Below are 23,013 nucleotides of genomic sequence, written 5' to 3'. Positions count from 1 at the left end.
CACAAATTATTAGCGAGCTATTGGATTCATGAATATTAAACAGGTTGTGTGCGTTAGCTCCGCCCACACACAAAAAACTCAACAGTTCTTAAACGGTCAATTCTGCATGTATGTAAGACTCTGTGCTCGCTCTGCTCTCACCGAAGCGAGTGGTGTGTCTTTACAGTAGAGTTTACTGTACGTCAAACACAGCTGCGCTGCACATCATTGAGATGAACTGAGAAATCTCACAGATGGAGGAGAAACTCTGAAGAGCTCAGTCTGAGAGTGTTCTTAGCCTCCAGTTCAAATCTGAGAGTTTATTAGCCAGTGGCTAATATTAGACAACATTAAGAGTGAAGATTCAGTCACATAAAATAGAGGGTTGAATCCCCATGAACTATCCGTCAAAAGAAAAAAGAAATACATGTAATGATTTTAAACAAATATAGCTTTTTAAATTGTTTTTTAAATGTTCCAAAAGTTTCTCCTGCTCACGAAGGCTGCATTTATTTGATCAGATATACAGTAAAAATAGTGAAATATTATTCTAATGTAAAACAGCTGTTTTCTGTGTGAATCTGTGTTAAAGTGTCATTTATTTGCGATAGAAATCTTTTGTAACATTATAAAAGTCTTTACTGTCACTTTTGATCAGTTTAATGCAAACTTGATTAATAAAGATTTTCTTCTTTTAAACTTGGTAATGTAAAATAAACATATGTAAAATCATGTAAATATATATATATTAATATGATTGAATTTAGCATTTAATTTTTATATATATATATATATATATATATATATATATTTCTCCTTCATATTTTAAAATTTTACTTGGTTTATAACTAATGAATCATTCATAAACATGGACATGAATATTTAATTTCTGTTAACTTTTATTTAATTTCCTGTCAGTGTTTCGTCCTCCCTGGATCATGTGACTGCCTCCTGCAGACCGGAGGAGTGAACTACACCATGAACAACAAGGACACAACGACTGAGTCCGGTCCGTCTCACGCACACACACACACACACACACACACTCTCTCATACACACAGACACACACACGCACACACACACACTCTCTCATACACACACACACACACACTGTACTCTGATGAATGTGTTTGTGTGTAACAGAGAGCAGTGGTCAGATGAACACACACACACACACACACACACGCTCACAGACTCACACACACACGCTCACAGACTCACACATACACACTCTCTCTCTCTCACACACACACTGTACTCTGATGAATGTGTTTGTGTGTAACAGAGAGCAGCGGTCAGATGAAAGTGTTTTTACCCAGTAAGCTTCTGGAGAGTCTGCCTCGCTCCAGCACTTTCCCCAAAGAGAGACTGCGCTGGAACACCAACGAGGTGCAGGTTCAGTCAAACAAGTTCAAATGGTTTAATATTCTGTTTTATGTCCGTTAGCGTTTATTTCATTTCAAATAACAGATAATTTTTTTGTACTGATCTCTTTAATCTGTTAATGAGTTTATCGTTTTTAATGTGTTTTATTTCAATTGCTAGTATTTTACAAGCATCTTTGTTTTTGATCGTCACTATTTTCCTGCTCTACACAAATAAATACAATGTAAATATATTATATAATTTATAAAACACATAAAAACTGCTTCAGACTTCCAGGCTAATCTTTCTCAAGCTAACCTAAAGTGGGTCTTGACAAACTTTGAGTTAAAGTTTTAGTTATTGGGTTTCATGATTTAAAAAAAAAAATGAAGTTGTATTATTAGTTTGATTTATTTTAGTACATCAAGTTAATCTAAGTGAAGATGAGAGTATTTAGCTGTTTATGTATTTTTTAATGAAAATGGTTGTTGTTGTTCTGCTTGTTTATGATGGTGTACATTTTCATGTGTGTTTCAGGAAATTGCATCCTTCCTGATTTCGTTCGACAGACATGACGAGTGGCTTTCTTGCACGCTCAAGACCAGGTCAGTGTGTGTGAAACATGTCAAAATATCAGCAGCAGTTCAATCAGAAATGTTGAGGACAGTTACAGCAATAGGAATTAACCTATTTAATGTAATTCACAAGTTAAGTTTTATTTGAAAGTAAATGAATTAAATGTACATTAACTGCCTTTATTCATCTACTGAATATTGAATATTTTCAAACGAGGTTAAGCTGTCGGATTTATCGTATGTGTTCCTTGTTTGTGATTAATTTTACAGGCCACAGAACGGTTCAGTCATCCTTTACAATCGCAAGAAGGTCAAATACCGGAAAGATGGATATTGCTGGAAGAAGAGGAAGGACGGAAAGACGACCAGAGAGGATCACATGAAGCTGAAGGTTCAGGGCATTGAGGTGTGTGTGTGAGTGTGTGTGAGTGTGTGTGTGTGAGTGTGGGTGTGTGTGTGTGTGGTCACGTGACGCTCATATGTTTCCCTCTCTCCTCCTGCAGTGTCTCTACGGTTGTTATGTTCATTCCTCCATCGTCCCAACATTCCACAGAAGATGCTATTGGCTGCTGCAGGTTAGTTATTATGAGCATGTGACACTAATCTACCCAATCAGAAGCCAGGATGTGTGCATGTCATTATTGTAAATATTTCTTAATTAATTTTTGTAAGTAGATTAGTAGATTTAATTATTTTTAGTATGTGTTTATATTAATATTTTTTTATTTTTATGTTTATTACTATTATTTGAATTTAATGACAAAAAAATAAATAAATCATGACAGTGTTTTAATACACATCTGTGTGTGTTCAGAACCCAGACATCGTTCTAGTGCACTACCTGAACGTGCCGTCGCTGGAGGACAGTGGGAAGTCGTGTGGACCGGTCTCATGTGCACTGACTGACCGCAGGGACAGTCTGCGCTGGAGCCGAGACGAACTGCTGTCTCAACTCAAACCCATGTGTGAGTGACCAATCACACGCCTGCTGCCTCACCAAACAACCAATCACACGCCTGCAGCCTCACCAAACAACCAATCACACGCCTGCAGCCTCACCAAACAACCAATCACACGCCTGCAGCCTCACCAAACAACCAATCACACGCCTGCAGCCTCACCAAACAACCAATCACACGAATCTGTGTTTGTGTGTGTTCAGTCCACAGCTTGAAATGGTCTTGTGGAGGCAACGGTTCTGTGGAGCTCTCAGTGGAGCAGATGGTGCAACAGATCTTAGAAACACAACAGACCAAACCACAACCACGAACACACACCTGCCTCTGCGGTAAACACAGATAAATAACATCTACAGTAAATATCACTGTGATTTTGATGAAGTAGATCACATGCGTTTGAATGCTAGTGTGTGATTGATTGGTGTTTTCCACAGCATCTCCCGGATCCAACATTCCTCACCGCTGCAACAGCACCAGACACCGCATCATCTCGCCCAAACTGCCCCCCCCTCACCCTGCCCTCAGCGAGCGGCAGAATGTGTCCAGTGAGGGCTCCGGAGCGGAGGTGGATCCCGGCGATGCTTCAGTCGCTGTCAGACCTTCAGAGAGGAAGCAGCTGCCAGAAGATGGTGGGCGGCTCGAGGACACGGGGGGCGTGGCTTCACCATGCTCCGCCTCTTCTTCGTCCTCTTCGAGTCCGCCCCAAACACAGCGGGCGGCGACAGTTGCTCTTAGCAACGGATTCTACGGTGACCAGCGGGGTGGATTGGCAGCGGTGGCACTCCCGCAGAATGCGCTCATCGTCATGACGACGGCAGCACCGGTGGGGCGTGGCTGTGGGGAGGAGCCAAACACTGAGTTAGGCTCCACCCACCTGTCGCTCACCCGTGCCGGCGGGCGACTCGTTCTATCTCCTGTGCTACCCAAACAGGACACGCCCTCCCCGTCAAGCTCCGCCTCACCACCGAGCCCCGCCCCACCCAATCAGGGCGTGGCTACACTGTCACTCACTCTCCTGCCCAGCCCTGTGATTGGAGGACTGCTGTTGACCTCTCGGAACACCCCCGGGATGCTCCTGCACCCAACATCGCCCGCGCTGCTCCCCTTCGACCCCGATTCCTTTCTCAACAGCCCCAAACAGGGGCAGACCTACGGAGGCCCCGCCCTCACACCCAACTCCAACTCCGCCTCCTCTTCCCCGTCTCCGCCTCATTCAACATCTCCTCGGCCCCCGTCTCTCGCTCTGTCTCTTTCTCCCACTTCACCGCCCTCGTCTCTATCCTCCCTCTCTTCTGAGACGGAAAGGAAGAGTATTCTGGGTCATCCCTCGTCCAGTCCTGTCTCCCTGTCTCTTTCTCTCTCTCCGACGCAAACGATTCCCGCGCTGCTGCCGTTGTGTCTGGACTCGTCATTAGGACTCGATTCGTTCAGTCTGCCCTCCGACAACAGAGCTCCTCCCACCCAATTCAACGCTCAAGCCCCGCCCGGTCATCTCCTGCCCAATCAGCTCTCTCCGGCCGACAACAGGACGAACCAGGTAACACCCTCCCTCGAAGTGTTGCCGACCAATCAGCTGTCTCCAGAGGGAGAAAAGGCGGAGTCACAGCACACTTGTCTTCTAGAAACACACCCTATGTGCATTCAACCACTGAATCTGACTCCGCCCCCGGCCACGCCCCCATGCGTGAGTCCTATACAAGTGAAGGAGGAGCAGTCTCCGCCCACTCATGCACATTTTGAATCAGACGTCACGCCTATGGACACCACCCACAATGCCCATATAGATGGTGAGGAGGCGGGGTTAACATTTGACTCCTCCTTCCCTGACCTCATATCTGAGCTGATCTCAGAGGAGCCCGTCAGCCACCCGGCCACCCTGTCTCCGCCCGTTTACCCCGTCAGGTACATGGTTCCTCCTCAGCCGACACCGTCCACCTCGTTCCTGCCCTTCCCGCTCCTGACTAACGCACACTCGCTTGCGTCCGGCGGCTCTCCGGAAGAAACCCCGCGGCTGGCCAACATCACGGACTTCTCACCCGAGTGGTCGTACCCGGAGGTATGAAGCTTCACATCTGAAGCTCAAGCGGCGACTATTTGTAGTAGAAGAACAAAAGCTCTGTTCTGATTATAAATAGTGTTTTTATGATCGTGTTTCATTTGGTTAACAACACCAGTGTTATTTTAGGATTATTGAGATACTATAATAGTTAGATTTTCCATTTAAATTTTAGTTAATTGTATTTTTTTGTCATTTTTTTAAGTTTGTTTTAATGTATGTATATACACACACACACACACACACACACACACAATCACAACCCCACACTTTTGAACTGTAGTGTATATTGTTAGGAAATATTTATATTTTACATAAATACTCTTCTTTTTAACTTTTTATTCATCGAAGAATCCCGAAAAAAGTATCACTATTTGTCAGCTCAACTGTTAATAATTTTAATAATAAATCATCATATTATTCTGATTTCTGAAGATCATGTGACACTGTAGACTGGAGGAATGATGCTGAAAATACAGCGGAGCATCACAGAAATACATTACACTTTAATGTATATTAAAATAGAAAAACTTTATTTTACATCGTAATAATATTTTACAATATTATATTTTCCCCTGTATTTTTGATCAAATAAAGTAAATAAAGGCAGTCTTTGTAAAAAAAAAAAAACTTTTTAATTTTTTAAAATTCAAAATAAACTGAGATACTATAAACTAAAATGAGAAATAAAAATATAAAATATATTAAAACTTAAGCTTTTTTTCAGCTAGTTTATATAGACAAATGTATATAGACATTAAAAAAACTTGATGACAAAGGCAAAATTACTAAAACTTTATCTAAGATTAAAATGGAAAACATAAATTCAAACTAATTCAAACAATAACACTGGTGTTATTTTCTTACAAAGAATGAGTTATTAGCAAAATAAAAAAACTATCTTAAATAAAACCTTTTTTTCATCTGAAGTAAGGAGAATGTTTTTATGCGTTTAGTTTGCAGTAACTGTAATAATATCCCTGGTTTACTCCGTGTTCAGGGCGGAGTGAAGGTGTTGATCACAGGCCCGTGGTCAGAGACAGACGGACGATACTCCTGTGTGTTTGACCAGAGCAGAGTTACAGCTTCTCTCATCCAGCCAGGAGTCCTGCGCTGTTACTGTCCTGGTGAGCACACACACACACACACACACACACACACACACCACACACACACTCACACACACACACACACACACACCGCACACACACACTCACACACCGCACACACACACTCACACACACACACACACACACACCGCACACACACACACACACACACACACACACACACACACACACACCGCACACACACACATACACACACACACACACACACCGCGCACACTCACACACACACACACACACCACACACACACTCACACACACACACACACACACACCGCACACACACACTCACACACACACACACACACACACACACACACACACAGCACACACACACACACACACACACACACACACACACACACACACACACCGCACACACACACATACACACACACACACACACACCGCACACACTCACACACACACACACACACACACACACACCGCGCACACCGCACACACTCACACACACACTCACACACACACACACACACCACACACACACACCGCACACACTCACACACACACACACACACTCACACACACCGCACACACTCACACACACACTCACACACACACACACACACACCGCACACACTCACACACACACTCACACACACACACACACACCACACACACACACACACCACACACACACACACCGCACACACTCACACACACACTCACACACACTCACACACACACACACACACTCACACACACACACACACACTCACACACACCGCACACACTCACACACACACTCACACACACACACACACACCACACACACACACTCACACACACTCACACACACACACACACACACACCACACACACACACACACACACACTACACACACCACACACACACACACACACACACACCACACACACACACACACACACACACACACACACACACACACCGCACACACACACACACACACACACACACACACACACACCGCACACACACACACACACACACACACACACACCGCACACACACACACACACACACACACACACCGCACACACACACACACACACACACACACCGCACACACACACACACACACACACACACACACACCGCACACACACACACACACACTCAATGTTATGTATTCAGCTAATAGATTACAGAGCTAATGGCTCTATCTAAACAGAGCAAATAACGAATAAACTTTTTTGGAAAACTCAACTTTGCATCCTCAATATGCTTCCTCAGATTTGATGGTGAACTTTTGAAGCCAGACATACACCTGACGAAAGTCATAACTGAAGAAGAAATGTGTGTGTTTGATGCATGAAAACACTGATCATTAGTTCTCACATCAGGCACATGTTTGAGCTTCTGTTTACCACATTCAATGTGCATTAGATAACATTTAAATATAATGTACTTTTCAAGATGAAATAAAATTGTAAGGAGTAAAAAGTTTTTTCTTAAGAAATGTAATCAAGTACAAGTATTCAGTTTAAATTATAGTTGAGTAAAGAACAAATCCCCCAAAATAGTACTTAAGTACAGTAATCTAGTAAAATTACTCAAGTATTTTACATCTCTGCAAATAAGGAGTTGTCTAATTTAATATGAACTAATTTGCATAAATTTCCAGAACTGAATCCCGATTGGTTCTAGTTTGATTTTGTCGTTATATTAGAGTTGAAGTTAATGGAGAGGGGATTCTGGAGTTCTCTTTTTATCGCTCCATAAATCAGAAAATACTGTCAACAGACAGAAAACTATGATTTTACCATGTTTTCAGGAGTAAAATGTTAAATCAGTGTGAATGAAATATGAACAAACCTTTAGAATATAGAGCGGAATACAACTGTAAAGTTTGGGTTTTGTAAGAGAAAAAACTCTTTAAAGATTGAAATCCGTAATATAAACACTTTAAAGTGTATTTTATTTGTTTTCTTTCCTTTAGATTGAAAGAAGAGAGATGATATAGAAGCAAAACAGAGCAGTGCATGAAAAAACTATGTTTTTAGCCTGTAGAGTCTTGTTTCCTTTACAGTTTCCTCTCTCTCTCTGTGCGTGTGTGTGTGTGTGTAGCTCATGAAGCTGGACTCGTCGCTCTGCACGTGTTGAAGGACTCCAGCGCCGTCTCCTCCTCAGTGCTGTTCGAGTATCGCGCTCGCAACGCCTCGTCCTTACCGAGCTCACAGCTGGACTGGTTATCACTGGATGGTGAGGAGAACACACACACACACACACACACACACACACACACACACACAGGTGAGAGTGGCTGGATCATTTGATCTGTGCTCGCGACAGAAGAGAGATGATGTTCATAAGCGCAGAGATGAAACCTGATCTCTCTCTCGTCTCAGTCGGGTCTGTCCCGGCTCCAGGACGCACGTCTGTCAGGATCCAGCGCCTGTCCTTCAGTCCGTGTGGATTACTCTCTCTTCTCTCGCGTGTCGTTCTGTGATCGAGTGCACCTCTACTTCTCTGATCGTGTGTCTGAGGCTAAGTGTGTTTGTGCTCAAGAACATTTTCATACTTGTGTAGAGAGAGATGGAGCTGTGCTTTCTCTGATTCACTGTTTTTATCGATCTTCTGAACGATAGCGCAGAGACACATGGATGGAGTAGGTAGGACAGACTGACAGATCAGTGCGTGTGTGTGTGTGTGTGTGTGCGTGTGTGTGTGTGTTACAGTATGTTTTAAAAGAAAATACTATTTCATTTTTCTACTTCAGAATTTTACATTTAATTCAGTGTTTTTTTTTGTTTGTTAAATATATGACTGAAAATTGTTACTATACCAAGATTTTTTTTACTCTAAGTTAAGTAAATAAAACGACACATAAATATATATAAAAAACTAAACTTTAATTTAAATTTAATTTCCGGCATTTGCCAAGACAACATTTCTCATTTTCATTTAGTTTGCTGAAGTACTAAAATAACTAAAACCAAATACACTAAAACTTAATAAAAACTATATAGACGTATAAAAAACATGAAATAATCATGTTTGAGATCATTCTATTTTTTTAGTCTTTCTACTTTTTTAATGTGTCAATATTTCTGAAATTTACCAGCAATTTATAAATGACATTTTTTCTCTGCACTGTTTTGTTTTTCCAATTTACTTTTATAATAAATAATAAAAAATAACTAATTTTATTTCAGCTCATTTCCAAGGAATCAATTCTCTATTTTGTTTCCTTTAAGTTGAAGAACTAAATAACTCAAATAAACTATATTAAAAACAAACTAATAAAAATTACTAAAACAGAAGATTGATAAAGTTTATTTTAGAAAATTCTAGAAAATACAATAAAAATTTTTTGACTTCAATATTTAAGTTTAATGCACAGTTACTAACCATTTCTTTGTATTTGTGAAATTTAATTGCAATTGTTTCTACATCAGTTATTACTGTGCAAGTTAAAATAATATATATATATATTTGGTGCCAAGACAACATTTGTCATTTTACTTAAGTTTAAGTTGAAGTACAAAAATAAATGAAATTTCTAAATAAAGTAAGACTTATATATACTTTTTTAAACACAACAAGATTATTAGAGTATGTTTTAAGAGATAATTCTATTTTTTCTACTTAAATCAACGTGCAACTATTTGAGAAATTCACTTTCAAATTCGCTCCTCTGTATTCTAGGAGAGAACGTCCATTTATCAGTTTTGTTTTCTTCATGCAGTTCTTCTTATTCTTTCAGAATTGCGTCACATTACGGCGGTGAATCAGGTTGTGTCTCGTTCTCTCCAGATAACCAGTTCCGGATGTCGATTCTGGAGCGTTTGGAGCAGATGGAGAGGAGAATGGCAGAGATGTCCAGCAGCGGTCAGCAGAACCAACACATGATTCACTATCATCAGCAGCTGTGGAGGAACCAGAGCCCTGCTCCGCGCTTGACTCCTGAAAACCAGGTACACACCATTATTAACTAAACCTTCAAACAAATGCTTACTTAAAAATAAATGTATAAAATAACATATTTTAAAAGTATTTTTTATTGGGTTTATTGGTTTTAGATAAGATATGCTATAATAAATTTGAACAGATTTTTATTCTTATTTTACATGTGTAGACATTAATACAATAATATAATATAAAGAAATTTATTGGTAAAAATATGTACGAGCACCTGAAAAATTATAATAAAACTTAATTTATTTTTGCTAGTTGTACTAAGATAACTAAAACTAAATAAAATAAAACTACAAAAAGGACATATTTAAAAGAAAAGCTAATAAAAATGATAGAAACACAACAAAATAGCTAAAACTTGAAACTCAGGATTTATTTACCGGGGATAAAGATATTAATGATTGGGAAAAAATTTTAGTATTTGTAATAGGCTTTTTATTTAGACATAATTTAGAATTTGATTTTAGAGTTTGATTCACTGCCTGTTTGACATTAAATAGACCCAAACAATGAATGTAAACAATAATATGTTTGTATGATTTCAAATGTTTTAGTAAAATATCTGTAGGTAAATATTGCAGTCTAAATATAAATAACTAAAAAGTGTAATTCTTCTGGTGATTATTTCAACTAGATTTTTACTGTATTTCTTCCATTTAAACATTTCGAATCTTCTCGAATACAACAAATGTTTTACGCTTTCTCTGATTGGAGATATTTCTTACCCATAAGCCCAGTGGCTGGTTAAGAAGAGGTTAATTTTCCACGCTGCTCTTGACTTTATCTACTTTCCAGAACGTTCTCCAGAAGGTCATGTCAACAGCTTTTATGAGCTTGTGTCAGAGTTATTATAGTTAAGTCAAACTAAAACCATAAAAAGGTGTTACTTGAGATAAATGAATGTTTAAAATTATAATATATATATATATATATATATATATATAGTTGGGAAGAGTGATGTTCTGCTCATCAAGGCTGCATTTATTTGATCAAAAATGCAACAGTAATCTTGCAAAATGTTATTACAAAATAAAATTATTGTTTCTATATTAATATCTTTTAAAATATATTTTATTTCTGTGATTTCCCTCATCATTCCTCCAGTCTTCAGTGTCACATGATCTTCAGAAATCATTCTGATATGATGATTTATTATTAGAATTATCAACAGTTGTGCTGACAAATATTTATACTTTTTTCAGGATTCTTTGATAAATTAATATGTAAAAAGACCAGAATATATTCAAAATATTAATCTTTTCCGACAAAATAAATCTTTGCTATCACTTCTTAACAATTTAACACATCCTTGCTGAATACAAGTTTGAATTGCTTTAAAAAAGAAGAATCATAATGGTATGAGAGTGATATTGTAGTAATGCTGCAGTGTGTGTGTGAGTAATGTGGAGTGTGTTGATTTGCGCTGGATTTATGAGTGTGTTATCAGGGTTAGCGGTGAGTGACATCACTTCAGTGTGTGTGTATTAGTAGTGCTTTTTCCCACACACACACACACACACATCTATTTCTCACAGTAAAGTGCTGTAGTTTCTGAACGAGTGCTTTAGTTTAATCCCAGCAGACGTTTGAAAGCTTGTGTCATTTCAGAGCAACTGTTGGCGTTTTCATGTCATTCATTTTTAGCTTTTCCTCTTACGTCAGTACAGCACGAGGACGACGGAGAGAGTGATAAAGACAGACAGAAGGGAAACACTAAGGGAGGGTGTGTGTGTGTGTGTGTGTGTGTGAGGAGTAACCGACTGAAAGTAGTCATGTTACTGCCTCCTCCTAACTACATCTGCATTCACTGTGATTCTCTTTAGAAGAACAACCTAAAGCGTCTAACCACCTAAAGATTTGCTGGTACAGGTTAATCCAAACTTGAAAGCAGCTTCACATCTGATTCAGTGACTCAAACTCAGTTCATATGATCTAGCTTTACATCACTCTCAATCTGAAAACTTCAATTTGAGGAAGTTCTTCCCCTGAAGTGTCTTTGTAACTAGCAAACAGTGACTGAGAGAAACGCTGACTTCAGAAAGTGATGATATCAGTGATACGTGTGTGATTTAAAGCTGAGAACAGAGTCAAATAACAGACTGATCTGTGTGTGTGTGTGTGTGTGTGTCAGTCGGGGCTGTGGTTCGAGTGCAGGATCGTGGCTGTGTGTGAGCGGATGATGGCCGGCGGTCGCTGGGATCGAGACGCTGAGAGAGACACACTCACACACTCCGTCAGACACCGAGGGATGACACTGCTGCACCTCGCCGCCGCGCAGGGATACACACAGCTCATACACACACTCATACGCTGGAGGTAACACACACACACACACACACACACACAGCTCATACACACACTCATACGCTGGAGGTAACACACACACACACAGCTCTTACACACACTCATACGCTGGAGGTAACACACACACACACAGCTCTTACACACACTCATACGCTGGAGGTAACACACACACACACACACACACACACACACACACACACACACACAGCTCATACACACACTCATACGCTGGAGGTAACACACACAGCTCTTACACACACTCATACGCTGGAGGTAACACACACACACACAGCTCTTACACACACTCATACGCTGGAGGTAACACACACACACACACACACACACACACACACACACACACAGCTCATACACACACTCATACGCTGGAGGTAACACACACACACACACACACACACACACACACACAGCTCTTACACACACTCATACGCTGGAGGTAACACACACACACACACACACACACAGCTCTTACACACACTCATACGCTGGAGGTAACACACACACAGAGACACACACACACACACACACACACACACACAGCTCATACACACACTCATACCCTGGAGGTAACACACACACACACAGCTCTTACACACACTCATACGCTGGAGGTAACACACACACACACACACACACAGCTCTTACACACACTCATACGCTGGAGGTAACACACACACACACACACACACACACACAGCTCATACACACACTCATACGCTGGAGGTAACACACACACACACACACACACACACACACACAGCTCATACACACACTCATACGCTGGAGGTAACACACACACACACACAGCTCATACACACACTCATACGCTGGAGGTAACACACACACACACACACACACACACACACACAGCTCATACACACACTCATACGCTGGAGGTAACACACACACACACACACACACAGCTCTTACACACACTCATACGCTGGAGGTAACAAACACACACACACACACACACACAGCTCATACACACACTCATACGCTGGAGGTAACACACACACACACACACACACACACACAGCTCATACACACACTCATACGCTGGAGGTAACACACACACACACACACAGCTCATACACACACTCATACGCTGGAGGTAACACACACACACACACAGCTCTTACACACACTCATACGCTGGAGGTAACACACACACACACACACAGCTCTTACACACACTCATACGCTGGAGGTAACACACACACACACACAGATACAGACACACTCTCACTCACACTCACACACACACACACACTTGTGTTTAATAATGTGTGTTTGTGTGTGTGTGTGTGTGTGTGTATCAGGAGTATCAGTGTGAATAGTCTGGATCTGGAACAGGAAGTGGATCCTCTGAACGTTGATCATTTCTCCTGCACACCTCTGGTACAGTCAGATCACTCAGTCAATCAACATCTCTAAATGTTTTTAAAAGAAGTCACTTCTGCTCACAAATACAGTAAAGTACAGTCTTCAGTGTCACATGATCTTCAGAAATCTGAATAATATGATGATTTACTGCTCAAGAAACATTTCTGATTATCATCAATGTTGAACACAGTTGTGCGGTGTCATGTTTCGTGGCTCTGACCCATGTGTGTGTGTGTCTGTCTGTGTCTCTGTGTGTGTGTGTGTGTGTGTCAGATGTGGGCGTGTGCTCTGGGTCATCAGGCCGCGGCGGTGTTGTTGTACCGCTGGAGCAGTGCGGCTCTGGGGATCCCGGACTCTCTGGGTCGTCTTCCTCTGGCCGTGGCACATTCACGAGGACACACACGTCTAGCGCGCTGTCTGGAGGAGCTACACACACACTCTCAGACGCAGGAACACACACTGGACACACCCTCGCTTCCGTCTCCACTGTCCAGCAGCCCTGACACGGGTAACACACACACACACACACACACACACATCCACCGTCAAATGCCTTTTTTTCAGTGCTTTAGATTTAACTTTTCTAAATTCCGTTTGAATTATTTCAAACAATATTAAAAAATGCTTTTAAAATTCATTAAAAATACATTTTTGCATTATGGATGGTCTAATCAAATTCATAAAACTTTATGAGTTTAATATTTTATTAAAATCTTAATCAAATCGCTTATATTTTTCCTAAATTGTGTTTTTTGTTTTGATTTTTCTAAATTAGTTTTTAATTAAAGTAATCAAAATTAAATGTACATTTTCTGTTCAAAACAAATGCCCAAATTTTGTGCTTTCTGTTTTTTCTGAATTCCATTTTAATTAAATAAAAACAAAAACAAATTTTTTATTCAAAAAACATGTCCAGTAGAACTCATTAATAATTTAATTTATAATGTTAACAATAATAAGGCCCATACAATATTTTTTTGTTTTATTTTTTCTGAATTATTATATTTTCATTGAATAAAAAAAAAAATAATTACATTTTTATATTCAAAAAATCTCTCTCTCTCTCTCTCTCAGGTTTGAGCTCGTCCAGCAGTGTCCCCTCCCCCAGTGACCCGCCCTCTCCCTCCCCAAGCTCCGCCTACTCCAGTGGCTCTGTTCCTGACCCCATGGACTCCGCCTCTTCCCCCTCCTCCCCGTTCTCAGCCCCGCCCCCGGCCGGTTCCATTGACTCTCTGTTCCTGATGGACTGTGAGGCCTCGAGTCCCTCCCTGCCGGCCGTGTCGCTTCACTCGGAGCTCGCCGACGAGCTGCTCAACTACAGCGAGAACGCCGAGAACGAGGACTTCCTGTCTGACGAGGTCCTTCAGGTGAGAGCAGCTCTGATTGGACAGAGCATTAAAGTCTCCGCCCCCTCACGGTGAATGAACATGGTCATGTTGCAATGTTGTGTTGTTAGGTTGACATGGCAACATTGGCCGAGCAGATCATCGAGGCCACGCCTGAGCGAATCAAACAGGAGGAGTTTACCCGGGAGGCGGAGTCACCGCTGCGAGAGAGGCGGGACAATCCTGCCATTCACGACACCATGCCGTGGCTCGCCACTTACCTAGACAACATCGACAGGTACACAGACACAAAAACATTCACCTGTACACTAGTGTACGAAAGCATGGGGTCTGTAAGATTTCAAAATTGATGCATTAAATTGACCAAAGACATTTATGTATAATACCGAGGTGAGTGCTGCTATTACTCAAAGAGTAAAGCAGAGAGTTTTTAGTAAATTAATTGTAGTCCAGTTTGACATTTGTCTAATGCTTCTCTGTGTGTGTGTGTGTGTGTGTGTGTAGGAGTCGGTGTCTCACCCCTCCCTCGCTCCTCAGTGATCTGGCGCTGCAGAGGCTCCGCCCCCCGAGCAGTGTGGCGTGGGCGGAGTTTCTGAACGCCTCAGCCAATGGAAGGATGGAGAGAGACTTCGCTCTGCTGACGCTGACGGACACGGAGCAGAGAGAGCTGTATGAAGCTGCACGTGTCATCCAGAACGCCTTCCGCAGATACAAGGTACACACACACACACACACACACACACACACACTCGACCGACTGACTGACTGAGTGAGTGTGTGTGTGTCTGATGTGATAACGATTGGGTGTTGTGTTTAGGGGCGGAGGCTAAAGGAGCAGCAGGACATGGCTGCAGCAGTAATACAGCGCTGTTACCGCAAATACAAACAGGTACCACACACACACACACACACACACACACACACACGCACGCATGTTTTCTTATCTCTCTAAATGAGGACATTCTATATACTTATAATGCAAGACACTACAGGTGAAAAAGTTTTTTCATGCACTGGTTAATTTAGAGATTTTGGGCTATTTTTATTATTTTTCCTGGACTAGTTGAAATAAATAAATGTAAAAAACTATTTTGAGTATTTATTTTATTGCACTTTATTTATTTGGTCTGTATATTTCAGTTGCAATCCACATCTTCAAAGAGTTTTTTCTCCACGTCAGCAGCTCTTAAACACACCAGATTTAGCAGATTTATTCCTCTCTGTAATCTGAAGGTTTTTACCGTGGGGTTTGTTCATATTTCATTCACACTGAATTATACTACATTTTATTCCTCAAAAACGTGAATTTTTTTTTAGTTAAAATTAGAGTTAAAATCATAGAAACCTTCATAATATATAGGAATAAAACTATTAAGTTTGATGTTTTTAAGCGCTGCCGAAAAACATTTAAAGATATGAAGTGTAATTGAAATCTACAGACGCAAATGGATAAAGTGTAAAATGGCAAGACATTACAGACAAAAACAGATTTTTCATTTACTGCTCACTTGATCTTGAGATTTTATTCTACTTTGCTTCTATATCATCACTCTTCTTTCAGACTTGTTGAAAGAAAACATCCAGAATACACATCAAAGTGTTTATTTTTTTGCATTTTATTCATTTGCATCTATAGATTTCAATTCCAATATATATCTTTAAAATGTTTTTTCTCCACTTCAGGAGCACTTACACAAACCAAAACTTAGAGATTTATTCCTTTCTATATTCTGAAGGTTTTTACCGTGGGGTTTGTTCATATTTAATTTATACAGATTTTTACAACATTTTATTCCTCAAAACATGAAACTGTATTTTTTTCAGTCTGTTGACAGTGTTTTCTGATTTTTGGAGTTAGAAACATAGAAACCTTCATAATATATAGGAATAAAACTATTAAGTTTGATGTTTGGAAGCGCTGCCGAAAAACATTTAAAGATATAAAGTTTAACTGAAATCTAAAGACGCAAATTGATAAGTGTAAAGAGGCAAGACATTACAGACAAAAACATTTCAATTCCAATCCACATCTTCAAAGAGTTTTTTCTCCACGTCAGCAGCTCTTACACACACCAAAACTTAGAGATTTATTCCTCTCTGTAATCTGAAGGTTTTTACCGTGGGGTTTGTTCATATTTCATTCACACTGAATTATACTACATTTCATTCCTCAAAAACGTGAAAATTAATTTTTTTCAGTCTGTTGATATTATTTTCAGATTTTTGGAGTTAAAATCATAGAAACCTTCATAATATATAGGAATAAAACTATTAAGTTTGATGTTTGGAAGCGCTGCCGAAAAACATTTAAAGGTATGAAGTGTATTTGAAATCTACAGACGCAAATGGATAAAGTGTAAAATGGCAAGACATTACAGACAAAAACAGATTTTTCATTTACTGCTCACTTGATCTTGAGATTTTATTCTACTTTGCTTCTATATCATCACTCTTCTTTCAGACTTGTTGAAAGAAAACATCCAGAATACACATCAAAGGGTTTATTTTTTTGCATTTTATTCATTTGCATCTATAAATTTCAATTCCAATATATATCTTTAAAATGTTTTTTCTCCACTTCAGGAGCACTTACACAAACCAAAACTTAGAGATTTATTCCTCTCTATATTCTGAAGGTTTTTACCGTGGGGTTTGTTCATATTTAATTTATACTGATTTTTACAACATTTTATTCCTCAAAACATGAAACTGTATTTTTTTCAGTCTGTTGACAGTGTTTTCTGATTTTTGGAGTTTGAAACATAGAAACCTTCATAATATATAGGAATAAAACTATTAAGTTTGATGTTTGGAAGCGCTGCTGAAAAACATTTAAAGATATAAAGTTTAACTGAAATCTAAAGACGCAAATTGATAAAGTGTAAAAAGGCAAGACATTACAGACAAAAACATTTCAATTCCAATCCACATCTTCAAAGAGTTTTTTCTCCACTTCAGCAGCTCTTACACACACCAAAACTTAGAGATTTATTCCTCTCTGTAATCTGAAGGTTTTTACCGTGGGGTTTGTTCATATTTCATTCACACTGAATTATACTGCATTTTATATCTACAAACATGGTAAAAATGCATTTTGTCTGCCTTTTTACAGTATTTCCTGATTTGTGGAGTGAGAAAATAGAGAAATCCAAAAAACCTTTAACTCTAAAATGTCAACAAATCAGACAACAATTTTGAACCAATGTTAAGATTTCTGTTCTAGATATTTATGCAAATTAGTGCATATTTAGTTAGACAATGATTGGCTTGCATATTTAAATATAACATTTCAGAATAACATTTTTTTTCCAATTCTTAATGTAATCATTCGACTGGGGAAGCACGGTGAAAGCAGGACTGAGCCAGGGTGTCTTTCCTTCAGAACATTTATTCATTTTTATTGAGATTTAGTCAGGTTTAGCTCACTTCTGGATACAAATTAATTCTCCAAATATGGCTAGTAGATACAAACACACAATCATTACTAACCGTTCAGCTTCTGTGTGTGTGTGTGTCTTCGCTAACACACTAATATTGTTGCTGTATCCCTGATCTTCCTCCTGTTTCTCGTTTAATTTCATGCTAGCTAACATGGATAGCACTGAAGGTAATGTCGTATTAAACTGCTTACACAGTTTCCGCTGTGCGGTGTGTGTCCATGTGTGTGTGTTGTGTTGTCCTCCTGCAGTATTTATGTATTGGTGTGTGTGTTTCTCCTCCTCCAGTACGCTCTCTATAAGAAGATGACGCAGGCGGCGATACTGATCCAGAGTAAGTTCCGCAGTTATTACGAGCAGAAGAAGTTCCAGCAGTCTCGGCGAGCGGCCGTCCTCATCCAGCAGTATTACCGCAGCTATAAAGAGTACGAGCGCGTCAAGCAGGGCCCGCGCGGCCCCGGGGCCCTCAACACCAAGCTCAAGTGAGACGCACAGATGTTCATATATCAATACACTCTGTGATGCAATGCTCAAACTCTCCTTGTTCATCTCAGAGGCTCGTTCCTGACCAAGAAACAGGATCAGGCCGCGCGGAAGATCATGCGCTTCCTCAGACGCTGCAGACACAGGTACAGTTCATCCAGAACCTGGAGATAACTATCATTTAGTTGAAGAACCAGGATTCACACAGTCCTGGAGAACATGGCTTTATGGAGAAGCCTCATTGAAGAAGTGATTTCTAGACCTCATGAAAATTAAACAAATCTTAAACCAACATGGACATTTATACATGAGTGTACAATTAACTAGTTAATAACTTGTATTATTTGTATTACAAAACAATTTTTTTTTATCATTATCTTGCATTCTTATCTAGTTATTCATGAATGACCGAAAAAGTCATGGAAATTAGTAATAAAAAAAAAAAATCACGGGGCATTTATCTAATGTATTTTCATTTTACTAGTTAAATAATATAATGTATTTTATATTATTAATTTGTGCATTTTTTTATCCGTATCTTATTCTTATCCATTAAATCCTGAGCAACTTAAAATGTCTTAAAAACTTATCAAATCTTAAAATCACTTGGGCATTTATATATGGAACATACATTTACTATTTATTTTATATTAAATATATATATTTACTCTTAAAATGTGACAGAAAATCAAAGAATTAAATCTAAACAAGTTGTGTTTTTTCTGTTCATTTAGCAAGGGCCAAAAACTTTACCAAGTTTTGTATCATTTAGATGAAGTAAAAGAAAATAATAATAATTCTAAACGTACAATTTCTTTTGTCCAAATTACTGAAGAGCAACAGAGGGTTTAAGTTAAACATGAGATTTTGAAGTACAAAGACTGAAATAGTATTTTCTCTTAAAATGTACTACAGTAATGTTAGTTTTATTTAAAACTTAGAAAAGTTTTTATTTAAAACTTTAAAAACTGTTTTTGTTGCAGTATTAAGAGTAAAGATATAAGGATTTTTAAAATTCGTATCCAGTAAATCATAAACAACTGAAAAAGTAATTATTACGTTCAGCAACTTTAAATGAGTTTGTGTCTCAAAATGTAGATTTTTTTTTAAATCAATCAATTCTAAGAACAAAAGACAAAATTGTGAAATATAAACTGAGAATTGTAAGAAACAGGTATAAATTGTGAGGTAAAGTCACAATTACCCATTTTATTTTTCTACCTTTTTTATTTTCTTTTTGAAAATTCATTTCTTTTAATTTTTACACTGATTTTATTGTTGCATTTCATCTGTTTGCATTTGTAGATTTCAATGACTCAAAATGAGGTTATATCTCCACTTCAGCAGCATTTACACACACAAACTTTGTTCTGAATACATTTCTATTTATATAATCTGAAGGTTTTTACCGTGGGGTTTGTTCATATTTCATTCTCACTGATTTATGCAACGTTTTACTCCTAAAAACATGGTGAAATGTGTTTTCTGATTTATGGAGTGATAAAAACAGAAATCCAAAATCCTCTCAGTAAAAACCTTTAGCTCTAATATGATAAAATCAAACTACAGTTTTGAACCTGGCTTTTTTCAATCTTCAGATGTATTTGCTGAAAATGCATGCAAATTAGTTCAGATAAATTAAATATTAGAATTTTGTGTGTTTGCAGGATTAAGGAGCTGAAGCAGAGTAAAGAGCTGGAGCACAAAGGACTGACCACCTGACCACACACACACACACACACACACACACACACAGGTTTCTCTTTGGCTTCTTCTTTCCCGTCGTCGCTTAAACACTACTTTGATGTTCAGTTTTCCTGAATGTTGGGAATGTTTTTGTGTATTAATGGATCTCTATATCAATGTAAACAGCATCTACTCTCACATAATACTGTATGATCAGAAACACAGCTGATCGTGTTAATATGAACTTATTTATTGATCTCACCGAGATATATTTTATAAATGACAGAACGAGCGAACGAAGGTCGTGGCCGTATCCAAAGTCTTAAATTGTGGTTGAATGGAAACACATGGCAGAACACGATTGTGAATCTAATATTATTACCGTTTATCTTCATTAAATATAATGACTATAACCTCAGTCCAGCATATAAATCAAATGTTGAGCTCTTTCAGCAGCATCTGTCATATAAAATCATTTTGATTCGTCGTTTGTAAAGACAAGTCAAAAGTTTCAGAGAAACAAACATGTTATCAAACCTGAACAAACCTGAACACAAGTACAAAACATGTCTTACATCCTGAGATAATTGATTTAGGATTTTTACCATCTCTAAAACCTTTTTTCTGTTGTCTTTTATTTTTCTCTGCTAAAAAAAAAACTTTTTTCTCTCTTCAAAAAAATTCTCGTAATTTTTTTATATTTTATTTTTAATCCCTCATTGTTTTCCTCTCTTTCTCAAAAGCAGTTCTCTCTCTAAATAATGTTTCTCTACAGAAGACGATTAGGGCCAAACAATAATAAAAAATAAAATCATCAACATTAAAGTCAATATAATGAGAGATTAATTACATTTCAGGAAAAAAATTCAAAATAAAATGTTGAGAATAAAATCATAAAATTTTGAGAAAATTGCGTTTCATGAAAAAAATGTGTGAAATTTTGCGTAAAAAAAACAAAACGTACTGTTCATTTTTTTCCCATCACATATCCATATAAAAGTGGAAATCAATTGCCTAACGAGTTTTTAATAATGACGTATTAATTGGCTAGGTTTAGGGTTAGGTACTAGTAAGGCAGCTTCTATTTAGTAATTTTAATAAAATAAATTTACACTTTATATTATTTCTGCATCCTGTTAATATACAACAGTACTGAGGTGCAAATAGTATTGCCACAGTAAATATAGATATAAATAGCATCTAATTATTCTTTAGACTTAAAGATCTTCTTTTCCACAGCATAAACAGAAAAGCTATTTTCACTTCGCGTAAAAGCACATCGCTAAAAATATTATGTGTAAATAGCATCTATGACTATTTGCGCTTATTTTTGACTAATTTCACTTAATTTCTTTGACTTTTTTACTCGAAATTTGAGTTTTTCTCAAAATTAATTTTTTTTTTGAAACAGACTTTTATCTTGTAATTTGATGAATTAATTCTCAACATTTTATTTAGACATTTTTTCATGAAATTTAACGAGTTTAATCTCGCGTCATAACTTTAATCTCAAGATGTTTTTTTTTTTTATTGTTGCTTGGACATAATCCTCTTCCATAGATCCAAGGCTCAGAAGCTAGTTTCTGCCACAGAATAAAAGATATAAATGTTTTATTTCACAATCAGTTTATAGGATTTTCTTGAGTCTGTTTGATGGATATTATTGAATGTGCCTTGAGGTGTTTCTAACTAAATTGCTGTCAGTTCTGTCCGATTCAGACCTGTATGCATTAGTCTGTAAATACTGTACAATATAAAGAGCTGGTGCAAATATATTTAAGAATGCTTGATGAAATGTGTAATTTATTCTCTGTACGGATTGCTGATATGCACGCTTATATTTACATGAGATTCTTCAGCATGTCTTTGCTTGCTGGTGTTTATCGTTTGCATGAACTTCTGTTTTTGTTCATATTTCCACTCACTTTAGTACCGCTGATGTGACTTTATTTATGAATATAGATTTATGGACATGTTTGAATTGATTTCTACTGTATAAATTCATTCTTTCGGGGCTGTTTCATAACATTTCATTAAAATTCTTCAAACTCAAGTCAAGTGTCGTTTTGTGTTTTTTTTTTTTCAGTTTGGCCTTTGTATATTTTTTGAATATACATGTGTCTGGGTAGCTCTGGGATTAGAAACTGAAAAGTCTTAAATTGTCCCAACCTGATGTCTTTTTCTTCCCTGTTCTATAGAATAATTAAGAACAGCTGTTATAGTAAAAACTATAGAAAACACTTCTGCCTCTTTCTCACCAGCCTCTGTCTCCTGGCTTGCTGTTACCTGCTCTCTTTCAGTCACCTGTGCCTCTACATTTCCCTCTTTTTCTTCCTCTATCTCTATGGAGCTAATATTATGACAAAATG

General features: G+C 38.3%; 1 protein-coding gene across 2 annotated transcripts in view; it reads left to right on the top strand.

Moving 5' to 3' along the window:
* The window catches only part of LOC127944617 (calmodulin-binding transcription activator 2), a 25,301-nt gene extending 2,604 nt beyond the window's left edge, over positions 1–22,697 (top strand). Inside the window, exons 2-23 of one of the 2 annotated variants that reach the window (XM_052540682.1) lie at positions 898–988; positions 1,266–1,369; positions 1,883–1,950; positions 2,191–2,326; positions 2,424–2,495; positions 2,735–2,885; positions 3,083–3,208; positions 3,314–4,935; positions 5,936–6,062; positions 8,134–8,268; positions 9,823–9,983; positions 12,116–12,300; positions 13,629–13,707; positions 13,966–14,200; positions 14,767–15,059; positions 15,149–15,315; positions 15,543–15,753; positions 15,856–15,927; positions 18,625–18,645; positions 18,764–18,957; positions 19,030–19,104; positions 20,626–22,697. In XM_052540682.1, coding sequence (XP_052396642.1) covers positions 958–988; positions 1,266–1,369; positions 1,883–1,950; positions 2,191–2,326; positions 2,424–2,495; positions 2,735–2,885; positions 3,083–3,208; positions 3,314–4,935; positions 5,936–6,062; positions 8,134–8,268; positions 9,823–9,983; positions 12,116–12,300; positions 13,629–13,707; positions 13,966–14,200; positions 14,767–15,059; positions 15,149–15,315; positions 15,543–15,753; positions 15,856–15,927; positions 18,625–18,645; positions 18,764–18,957; positions 19,030–19,104; positions 20,626–20,680 — 4,320 coding nt within the window. In that variant the 5' untranslated portion in view covers positions 898–957 and the 3' untranslated portion in view covers positions 20,681–22,697. The remainder of the gene's footprint in view (positions 1–897; positions 989–1,265; positions 1,370–1,882; positions 1,951–2,190; positions 2,327–2,423; positions 2,496–2,734; positions 2,886–3,082; positions 3,209–3,313; positions 4,936–5,935; positions 6,063–8,133; positions 8,269–9,822; positions 9,984–12,115; positions 12,301–13,628; positions 13,708–13,965; positions 14,201–14,766; positions 15,060–15,148; positions 15,316–15,542; positions 15,754–15,855; positions 15,928–18,624; positions 18,646–18,763; positions 18,958–19,029; positions 19,105–20,625) is intronic. The other variant, XM_052540683.1, reaches the window with a different exon arrangement.
* The last annotated feature ends 316 nt before the right edge of the window (positions 22,698–23,013 follow it).

The sequence above is a fragment of the Carassius gibelio genome, chromosome A23 (assembly GCF_023724105.1).
Source record: "Carassius gibelio isolate Cgi1373 ecotype wild population from Czech Republic chromosome A23, carGib1.2-hapl.c, whole genome shotgun sequence".
In the NCBI taxonomy this organism is placed as follows: Eukaryota; Metazoa; Chordata; class Actinopteri; order Cypriniformes; family Cyprinidae; genus Carassius; species Carassius gibelio.
Note: the sequence above shows the minus strand (reverse complement) of the source record. Positions and strands in the feature narration are given on the sequence as shown.